Source organism: Oculina patagonica, unplaced genomic scaffold (genome assembly GCF_052425735.1).
Source record: "Oculina patagonica isolate OP01 unplaced genomic scaffold, crgOcupat unplaced472, whole genome shotgun sequence".
Lineage (NCBI taxonomy): Eukaryota > Metazoa > Cnidaria > Anthozoa > Scleractinia > Oculinidae > Oculina > Oculina patagonica.
In genome coordinates this window covers 1-11,441 of record NW_027558332.1, presented here as the reverse complement: position 1 = coordinate 11,441, position 11,441 = coordinate 1, and the positions used below count along the sequence as shown (strand labels likewise).

At 38.1% G+C, this 11,441-nt stretch overlaps 1 protein-coding gene across 1 annotated transcript; it reads right to left on the bottom strand.

Moving 5' to 3' along the window:
- Positions 1-499: 499 nt before the first annotated feature.
- Positions 500-10,230, bottom strand: LOC144640785 (pre-mRNA-splicing factor RBM22-like; the record flags this gene model as incomplete). Its single annotated transcript, XM_078499858.1, has 8 exons — positions 500-1,317; positions 1,442-1,680; positions 2,469-2,669; positions 4,194-4,366; positions 5,104-5,204; positions 7,521-7,653; positions 8,523-8,552; positions 10,177-10,230. Coding segments are annotated over 8 exons (1,344 nt in total), but the record flags the coding sequence as incomplete, so codon positions are not given.
- Between the last annotated feature and the right edge of the window lie 1,211 nt (positions 10,231-11,441).

The window sequence follows — 11,441 nt, the reverse complement described above, 5'->3', positions numbered from 1 at the left end:
TTAAAGTGCTACTACGATCAAATTTTCGATTTCCATTTTTTTACATTTTCGTGTACAAGAAGACTTTCTTACTTACCTTGCCAATTTTCAATCCATTACGAACATCAGAAGTCGTTTTATTTTAATGTTTATTTCCAATAATTTACGGCCGCCATTAATCAACCTTGTTCCAAGGCTTGGTTGCGAATAGGGAGAAAATGACGTCAAAGGCTCCAAATACCTCACGGGTTGAAATTATAATAACAATATGTAGTGAAAATCACGCGAAAAGCAACAAAAACTTAGGGCTTATTTTTCGTGCAATGTTCTATGCTGATTGTTATTATAATTTCAACCCGTGAGGTATTTAGAGTCTTTGACGTCATTTTCTCCCTATTCGCAACCAAGCCTTGGAACAAGGTTTTTTAATGGCGGCCGTAAATTATCGGAAATAAACGTTAAAAATAAAACGACTTCTGATGTTCGTAATGGATTGAAAATTGGCAAGGTAAGTAAGAAAGTCTTCTTGTACACGAAAATGTAAAAAAATGGAAATAGAAAATTTGATCGTAGTAGCACTTTAAAGGAACAATGTTCTGAAACAAAAACCACAGTAGACTGCTTAAGCTGCTCAATGGTATGTGCATTATTTCTCATATTCTTAATATAAAACTCAAAGTTAAAAAGGCAAAGTGACGTTACAAATTATGTACAGTGTAAATCACACTTTTTAACACTCTTTGTAGCCACAACTGAAAAAATTAAATTGTTCTTAACATACAAATACATATTTAATAACTTTATGTTTATTACTACTGAGAGTACACATCATTTCCAGTAAATTGAACCAAACAGGTTGGTGTATTGCTGAAAGATTAAAATCTGTTCACAGTAGTTACTCCATCTGAAAACATTGTATGATGGCCTAAGAACTAGCAGCTGCAGGGGCTGGTGGACGAGGACCTCCTTCTCCACCCTTTCCTGCACCTAACCTATGAGGGTCCTGAGATGGATAATGTATTGGTGGGGGCCCAGGTGGTGGGCGTGGCATGCCGTGTCTTGGAGGCGGAGGCATGTGGGGAGGTGGAGGTGCACCATAAAAAGGGATTGGAGGTGGTCTGAATGGCGGATGTCCAAATGGAGGTGGGGGAGGGAATCTTCCTGGTGGTGGGGGCATAGGGTGTCCCATGGGAGGAAGGGGCATGCCTGGAATCTGCCCAGGGGGAGGTGGTAAGGTGAGTGGAATGGGAGGTGGTCCTGAGTTAGGTGCAGAGGAAGGAGGAGCAAGGTTGAAGAAGTTTGTTTGGCTTTTTTCATCTGTGGGAGGCGGTGGAAGGGCTGAAAAAGAAACACAGAAAAGAGAATCAATGGCTGAGGTACAGGTCTACAGAAAAGGCAAGTATTAGTTCATAGAGTACATAGGTTGGAAAAAACTGTGTTAAAAGTACAACACAATACTTACCTCCTGGCAATCCTGGTACTGGAGCCAGTGAGGTGCCTCCCTGTTTTCCTGGAGCAGGTTGCTGCCCTTGAGACTTGCCCCACATAATTTTCAGTCTGCGTCCTTTAAGAATCAGTTTGTTAAAGGAGCGCTCTGCTGCTGTTTCTGCCGCAGCTCGTGATGTGAAGCAGACAAATGCACAGTTCTGTCTTGGAACCATTGTTATGGATCGTAGTTCGCCAAACTGATAGAAATAATCCCTGGCATGAAAAATAATATATAAAATAAAAAAATAGGAATTTAATACATTGGCACATCCACAATATGGCTATTGATCCACTTCTCGAGATGAAATTGGAATTTAGAAGTGTTGGATTTTGTGGAGGGAGGAAAACCAGGCGCCCATAGAAAAAACCCTTGGAGTAAGGACGAGAACCAACAACAAACTCAACCCAAATATGATATAGACATTGGTGGGAGGGGAGCACTATGCGCCATCCCTAAAAAGGACATACAAGCAAACATACTGGTAAACTGCTTAATTTGGTTCCAAACCCTATAAGCTGTGTTAGTCATGCAATAATCCTTTATAATAATCCAATCCTTTAGCCATCAGATCTGTGAACACTGTTGCCGATTTTAAAGGCAAACTTAAAACATATTTGTTTTCTAAAGCGTTTTTATTAAAATCCGAATAGAATTGTAATTTCTTAGAATTTTAGATTGTAGTTAGGTATAAATTGTACTTTAACGCTTGTAATTTTTAACCTATAACTTAGTTTTTAAGAATTTTAGTTTTTAAGTTGTAATTTTAACTTTTGGCGTGTAACGTTCATTTTTTTTTTCTTTTTCTTTGTAATGCGCATTTGAACATTTATGTATGGAATTTACACACAACAAATTTGTAATTATTATTATTATTATTATTATTATTATTATTATAATAAAAAATTATTATTATTATTATTATTATTATTATTATTATTATTATTATTATTAACTTCAACACCAACTATTTGTGTAGCTAACAAGTAACAAATTTGCTCACCTTAGATCACTTTCTTCCACCTTCCCCTCTAGTCCTCCAACATACAGTGTAGTTATAGACTTGTCAGAGGGAGGCTCCAGGGACGGCATTGTGGATGCTTGTTTAAGTAGTCGTGATGCTACAGGATCACTCATTCCATAATATCTATCTTTTATGTTCTGGTCTGCCAGAGGATCATTTGGGTCTGTGGGCATGTCATGTCTAGAAATGAATTTCACAATGAACAAGAGTTTGGCAGCTGAGTTAACTAAATTTAAACTCACATTCTTGTGATTTTATTTCAAAAATAAAATACTTCCATGTTTCCATTCTTGAAGTGATGCCTGAAAACATGATTTCCCCGAGACTTAATTTATTTAGAGAAATGTTTTCTTTTGTGGTTAAAGAAAATATTCCAAAAAAAAATAAAAAGTGAATTGCTTTTTTTATCGGGATCATTAAAAAGTACACAACCCTACAAGTTTATTTTTTTCCCCAAGTGGCCATTTGGCCACCCTTTGCTCAAGTTTGGTCGCCAGTGAAAAGTTTTAGTTGCTAAATTAAGCTCAGGCTTTCAATCCTTCTTTTCAATTTTAGTCATCAGGTTAGCCAACTCAGTTCCAATTCAGTCGCCAGCTCCTCTTATAGGCCATTTTACAGTTGTCTGCTCAGTGACCTGGCCTTTGAATGGAAGTGAGGCTGAAGGTGACCTTGTTTTGATACAGACCTCACTGCTTTTGTTGTGTTAATTGTGTTGTTCTGATGCTAACTAGTTTGCATTTACATGATAAAGCAGACAGGTTTGTATCAATGCAAGGTCACCTCCAGCCTCACTACCATTCAAAGGCCAGGCCACTTGGCAGTCAACTGTAAAATGGACTATTTATTAACTTAAACAATTTAGTTACCGTATTTACTAGAATAAGCGCCGCCCCCGAATAAGCGCCGCCCTCGAATAAGCGCCGCATTTGGGACAAAAAAGATAATAAGCGCCGCCCCGAATAAGCGCCGCAGTCCCGATGCGGCGCTTATTTGAGGAATTCCATTTAACTAGTAGCAGCACTACAAAGCAACTCTAAAACAAACTTGTAAATTTCTTTTTCATCAAAAGCGTTGTTTTGCAGTTCAATGTTATTGTTTTACCACTCGCTCATGAATTAGTTCTTCTATCCAACATTCTTGCAATACGCAGCTCTGTAAATGTTGTGATGGCCGTGAACATTGCCAAGACAGCTAGCGCTACTTCTTTCTTCAGCAAGAGACGAAGACTGACAATCAAAAGACGCTATTTTCAATTACTGTAAAAGATTAAATTCTTTATGGCGTCCAAATTTTAAATAAGCGCCGCCCTCAAATAAGCGCCGCCCTCGAATAAGCGCCGCACTTGAGACGCGAAAAATTAATTTTAATAAGCGCCGCGGCGCTTATTCGAGTAAATACGGTAATATAATGTTACTTAAAACAATTCACTCTAGACTACAATGAGGGGTTGGTTGATTCAGCTTTCAGCCTCTTCAACTAATACCTCAGAAATCTTGAGCTCGTAAACAAACAGTTTATGTGTGCTTTCTAACCCTTACAATAATTCAATTTAGCAGTCACGTTTTTTTTTTTACTGAAGTCATTATTACAGTATGTGTGACCCTCCAATAGTGTAATATTATGTGTGACCCTCCAATAGTGTAATATCATGTGTGACCCTTCAATAATGTAATAAATTCAATTGACAGTAAGATTTAAACAGACCTGTAAGGGCATTCATCTCCTCGCTTGCACTCGCCCTTAACCCAGAATGAGCAGATATGAGGCCTGTTCCTCTTGTAGTAGGGTGTGGTCCTGGCTAGTTTGAGCAACAAATCACTGGGTGCATTGGCTTTACCAAGTGTGCCGCCAGGTGTGGTACCATCTGAATTAGCCAACTATGAGCAAATACAACAACGTGCACAAATCAAATAAACAAACAAGTGTGCTGCTAGGTGTGGTACCATCTGAATTAGCCAACTATGAGCAAATACAACAACGTGCACAAATCAAATAAACAAACAAGTGTGCTGCTAGGTGTGGTACCATCTGAATTAGCCAACTATGAGCAAATACATCAAATAAACAAACAAATACAAAGGGCAACTGAGCTTGGATTACACAGTAACTATTACCTCATACAGTTTACTATTTATTAGACTACTGGGCAGAGTTTTCTAGGAAGCCCACGTCTTCAAAAAGCAAGAAAAATAAATCCTTTTTTGGCTTAAAGGTACAGAAAATTGAAGGTTTTGGACTGCAATCCTTTAGAGTTTCTACTATGGCAATAAAACTAATCACCCTTGTTTTCTATGAGCACAACACACACACAATCATGTTCTATCAGCAAATGGGAGAACCAATCAGATTTCCAATAGTACACAGCTGAGTAAGTACTAATACTTATTAGTATGTTGGAATTAAATGTTTGCTTCTAATTGGCACAAGCATGAGTTTTTTCTCCCTGGAATTTAACATGTGATATAAACACTGATAAAGGGGTTTCACCAAAACATCTGACTGTTTTCTCAGCCCTCGGAGATCCATTGACAATAGTTATGATCAGCATCATTTTCTTTCACAGCAAAATCATCTTTAGTGTGCTAATGCTAAAACCGCGGCCTTGTGAACAAACCTCTTTTTCCACATTCTGAGTGTAATATTCTTTGTTAACATCAGATTTTGGTACGTCATCCTTCAACCCAAGGGCGTGGTCTCTGACCTGTACTGGTAAACCTGAAAATAATGTAAACTGGAATGTGACTTCACTGTTCTAACTCTGAATATTCAGCTTCCATAGCATTACATTTTAAAATCAACCCTGTAAAAAGTACTCAAAGAACACTTAGTAGAAAAGCAATACTTTCTATTACATTGTATATTTAGTTAATGATAATGCCGTTTTGTGAGTGTTTTTACCAATGACGATTCTTTGCAAAAGAGACTGGGTAACCACTCTTGCTTTAACTGACATTTAATAATCTAATTAGATACATTTGCTAAATTAATATTGCATATTATTTTGTTTCACAGGTGGTTTCTTGTCTTACTCAAGGAGATACTGCTAACTGCTACAAGGAGATAAACCTGCATATTAATACCTTATTATAGGAAATTTACGATACATGTAATTAACGCGAATTTCAAAAATTCGCGTTAATTTAATGTACCTTAATTTAAGTCATTGTTAATTAAAAACACTCTATTTTACAGCATTGTTATTTTAAGACACCTTTATTTCCAGGTAAGTTATATTAACACGTCATCAACTTCTCCGTCAAAGCTGCAGGGATAGCAGAGGCAGTGGAAACATGCGCCGGGACGGGATGTATTCCATCCCTGGACCCATGCATTGAATATTAGTCACTTTTTGGTCTGTTTAAATATCTTTGTTGTGTATGGTTTATCAGAATTAAGTTCTGATGTTGGACGTTCTTGTTTTGTCTTTGGAATAGCGCAGCTTGCTATAAAGATTACTACGCAACAGATTCGCGTTAATTAACTGCATGTAAGCACACACCACACGAGAATTCGCGTTAATTATATGCATGTAAAAATAAATTTTCCACAATTCGCGTTAATTTTATTACGCGTACATTTTGTTCGCGTTGTTAAAATGCTTCATTATATTCCTATAATAAGGTAATTGAAGATTGGCGGGAAAGAATGGCCGCTGGACTTTCTGGCTAAATCAAACATTATCAAAACAGCTCCAAATTGCGCATGCAGGTTTGTTTATGTGTGCTTAACACTGCCCTTTGTTTCATTTGGGTGGTCTTTCGTTCGTTTTTGAAAAATTACACATGCAAAAAGACAAGGTTTTTGCTGGCGCGGTGTCTTTTTGACTTTTCTTTTACAAACGATAAACAAAGGAAACCTTTTGTTCCGCAAAACAAAGAAACCAGCTAAAGTTTTGGGATTACAGGCCTAGCCCTAACCTCTAAGCTTAACCCTAGCGAAAAAGCTTAACCCTAAACCCCAAGGGTTAGGGTTAGGGTCTGACAACGCTAGGGTTTCATTTCAAATTTAGGGTTAAAAAGCTAAACCCAAGTTTAAGGGTTAGGGTTAGTGTTTCAAGCGGCTAGCTTTCACTGCAGTCTGCTTGTGGTTAGCTGCTTTTTGTTGTTTCGGGCAAGACTATTGTAATCTGTTACCGTTAGCTGTACTTTGAGGTGAAAGTGAAATAAAGACTGATTGTTGATTGAATATGTTTGCTCGTGTTGTCACATTATTAATACTAGTTTTGCTTTCAGTTAAGTGCCGCCGGCTTGCTCTCACTTCTATCTCCACTCCTTACATCATCGCACATCTACAAAATCCCGCGAAAACAAGATAAACTAAGGCATGAATCGATTGAATTTGATTGATTTATTGATTGATGAATATTTAATGAGGCACAGAAAAAGTTTTGGCAAGGGAAGGTCCCCTGCCAAACCTATAAAGAATTTTTTAAAGTCTAAAACCAGGTCACTTCTCGGCAACTTTGTCGCAAATTTGTGGCAGCACCCAAGCGGACCCTTCTTTGAGCGATGCTGTAAACTTACGGGTATTCAGACTTAATGATGTCCTTCAACCACCTGGCAGCCACACTTGAGCTAAAACTATAAACTTCTTTGTTTTACTTTCAAAAGTGCCATTTCGCTCAATTCAAACTCTTCCGCCTCTAACATGTGACCTTATGTCACAATGCAGTATCCAGTCCTACTCTACTCAAATCAACAAGAAACACAGCAGCGAGTCGAGCACATACTTGTAAAATGGTTTCTCGCCTTCCGTAGACGCTTAGAAAACCCTGCAGGGAAAGATGTACACGCGATGCGTTTGAAAACTCAGACTGCTAGCTGACTGGGAGAATGTAAGCTTGCAAAATGCCTTTTTTTGCATGTGTAATTTTTCAAAAACGAATGAAAGACTTGTGAAATGAAACAAAGGACAGTGTTAAGCACACGTAAGCAAACCTGCATGCGCAATTTGGAGCTGTTTTGATAATGTTTGATTTAGCCAGAAAGTCCAGCGGCTGTTCTTTACCGCCCGTCTTCAATTAAAACTTACCATAATCAAGATCAAGTAAGCATGTTTGGCAAACATTCTTTAACTTTGAACAAGTTTGGCAGACTTCTGTCTTTTTGAACCTCATACGTGCACCAGGACACCAGCGAAACACTGTGAATGGGCGTGCACAGATCTATAACAGTTTATAAAAACAAAAAAATTATTATCAACAGAAAAAGTCACTATTAAGGTCTGACACTGATATGAACATTTTGATGATTATCAATTGGAGGTTAAATAAATCTCTAGTAGGTAAATAAACCACCTTTGATAGTGAATTTGAAAAGCTGATGTTTCGAGCATGTGGCCTGATTACTTCGATGACAGGCTTATGCTTGAAATGTCAGCTTTCAAAAATCTACTACTAACAGTGATTTATTTACCTTTGTCAACTTTCAGTTGATAATCAACAAAGTGTTTCACTTGCCCGCCGACGCAGCACAAGTTTTGTTAGACACAATTACCTTTGTTACATAAAACATACACTGCTTTCAACTATCTAGGGTGAATTTCTAGCATTGCTAGCTCCATTTTTATTCCCAGATGCTGCAATTTTTTTGGGTAATAATAATAATAATAATAATAATAATAATAATAATAATTTAATACTTATTCGGCGCAAATTAGCATGTGAATATGATCAAATGCGCCTACATCAAGTTAATTTAAAACTTAAAAAGAAGAAAAACAAACAAATTTACAAATATAGGTAGAAACCATGAATAACAATCTCTAGCTAGTTCAGATTTTTTGAGTATGTGTAGTTGACAATCAGATTTGAGTAAAGTTATGTGAATCCCAGACTTTCAAATAAGAATGGCTATCACTCATTCTTGGAACCCATGTCAGCTCAATTTAGTACTAGTATGTTTGTGAAATGAAATAGTTGCAGATTTTATGACATTAGCTCCCACGGAAGCTAAATTGGTAATAGCTTGATGCACTGTTATGATTCAAGCTGTTAAAACATGATAGACAAGACAGGAGTATGAAACAACCCACCTTACATTCTCTGCCATACGTTTCTCTTGTCTGTAAGAGACAAACAGAAAATAGAAAAACAAATAATAAGGGTTAAACTATTCAGAAGATTGTCAAATAAACAGTGGACATTCTATATGTCAGAAATCACAAATACATTTCTGAAAGTACTTGAAATAGCTGTGAAATTCCTGAGGTTACACATTTTGTAAACATTTTGTAATTTTGAAACAGCCTCAACTGCGTCTTATCTATAGCTTGGTTTGAAGCGAGACACCACTTAGCGTTCGCCAGGTTGATTTGCCTTCGCTGCTAGAACGTCTATTTGGGTAGTGACGATTTCCTGAATTCCCAACAGACAGCCAAAAAATCCCACATCCCGTGTCCAAATTTTGGTGAATCCCACTTCCAGGAGAGCAGTAGCCTGCGTAGCTGGCGGTATTGTTGGGTTTTTAAGTGCCCAACAGCAAGCGGCGAAGCCGCGACAACGAGTGCGCAGCCGCGAGTGGCTTGGGGAGGAGAAGCTGAAATACCGCCTGCCCGGATGGGCTGCTTTTCTGAGAAGCCCGTACGCTGGCGTACGGAGCATTCTGATTGGATGGGCATGCTAAGCACGTCAATCAAATGTCTCGGTAATCTCCCAAGGGAGCGCTCCAAAGGCCGACAGATCTTTGCCGCGTACAATTAAAGCAAATCAAGCGAATCAACATAGCACATTAAGCGTTATCGTTGGCCTTATCGAGTTTGAATATTTTACGCGAAGATGGAGAAATTGTTTGAAGCAAGAGCATGAAGTGGCTGCAAACAATTGCCAGAATCTGTTTTGTGAAAAAGATGCGATGGCCATTTTGCTAATTACCGCATTGCAGTTTATTTAACTTGGTGCCACTCCTGGTGCGACTCAGACTAAAGTATAAACATAACGACATAACGCTTTGGTCGTATTGTATTGTTAAGAAAATCTGTGACACCCCTTCGCTCGATTAGATATTTAGAAAGCAGTATTCAACAAGATAATCTGCTTAATTTTTCGTTAATGTGACCAGTTGGAAGCAGTTCATTTCTGTCGGACTTGTTGCGTGACATTGCCAGGTGACATTATTACTTTGTAAAGCTTTTTTCTCACAGATATATTGAGCGCTCCTGTCGAAGCCCGGTTAGTTTCGAAAGATGTACTTTTTCCTCAGTAGATTTTTGCCGAATGAAGAGTCCGAATTGTAGTGTTTCGTCGACTGTCGTTATGAAACCGAGTTTATCGTGGACGTGACTGTCAAAATAGATCGTCTGGGTTATTCCAAGCCCCAGAACCTGTCAACAGTTTGTCAAAATGCAAATAAGGGGGCGGAAGCCAAAAAGGCAGCCCATCCGGGCAGGCGGTATTTCAGCTTCTCCTCCCCAAGCCACTCGCGGCTGCGCCGCTCGTTGTCGCGGCTTCGCCGCTTACTGTTAGGCACTTAAAAACCCAACAATACCGCCAGCTACGCAGGCTAGGAGAGCAGTCAAATTCGAATCCCTTCAAAATATTTTGCGTTTTCACGAATCCCACACTGTATTTTGGTCAAATCCAGGATCCCGTAAATACCCTTCCAGACCCTGGTTCTTGTGTCATTACTAAATACAAATATCACAAAGAAACAGTTATCAAGGAGCAAACAGCTGGGACATGATACGTTACCATTCTAACATAAGGGTTATCTCCAAGGCATGTTTGACACAGAATGGGAAATTCCTGAAAATTAATGGTAAAGCATGGATCAGTATGGATCCAGTCTAGTGTTTAATAGTTTGAATTATTATTTAACAGAAAGTAACAAATTTTGCTTAAGGTAGTAGAACTGCTCAAAGGTAAAAAATAAACCATACCTAAAAACTCGCTCTTTTTAAAGATATTAATGAAGTTAACAGAAATGCAAGAGATGGGGGCTTCTTTTAGCTTAGAAGCGGAGAAAAAGGCTAAAGTTGGTTGCTACAAGCCAAGCGCCATTTTGCAATGTTAACGATTAGCGCTAGACGCAATCCGAGTTGATATGACCTCGCGTTGACTGCTATGTTACATTATTGGCTTTCCGACATAGGTAGTCATATCTAAGCAGTTCGAGAGAAATTTTAGTCTTAGACAACGTAATTCTTTCATACTTCATCTTCAAATATAATTTGAAAGTATTGACTAAATCTATGGCTTTTGTTAAGCCCTCTAAATCCCACGAAGAAGCTGTCTTGATATTCAACCCTCACAAATACCAGAGAAAACGCAGCATGAGATCAGTAAAGCAATTGTAAAGTCTGGCATTGCTACATGTATCATATTTGTTTTGCCCAAAGTTTTCTCCAACAGTTATCGAAAAATCCGTATATTTTCAAGCTTTTTCGTGCAACAATCATAACAATGTAGCCTTGAACACATTTAACAGCGGTCTACCTGTTAACTCAATATGGCATCACAAAAACCACTTTAAGTGATTTTGATGGCAGTTTAGAGAGTTAACTAATCAAACTAAACATATAAACGTCTCTTTTTCTCATTTATAAAGCTTTTAGCCTAAGGTACGTTCCGGTTTAACTGGCACTCTTCAATAAGATCAGAGAATGCGTTGCGTTTATCTTTCAAAGCCCATCGCAGAAACACACGAAAATATTATAGTGATAAAAGAAAGATTAATTTCACTCTGCAAAAGAGCATACGGGCTTAGAAACAGCGAACGATGAGTTAGCTTATCTATAGTAAGTCTAAAACCTCGATCGTGATAAGCTTCTAAATTCTGATTTATCATAACGCATAACGCAGGAACAGACAAATTTATGATACAGGCCAATGACACAGCACGTGAACGAGGGATCAGCAAACATTTAGGCCATCAAAGACACAAAAAGAGTATTTAAGTATCAAGAGTGATAACAGCAGTTATTAAGAAGCTTTAACTTAAGTTAATAAAGTATAGT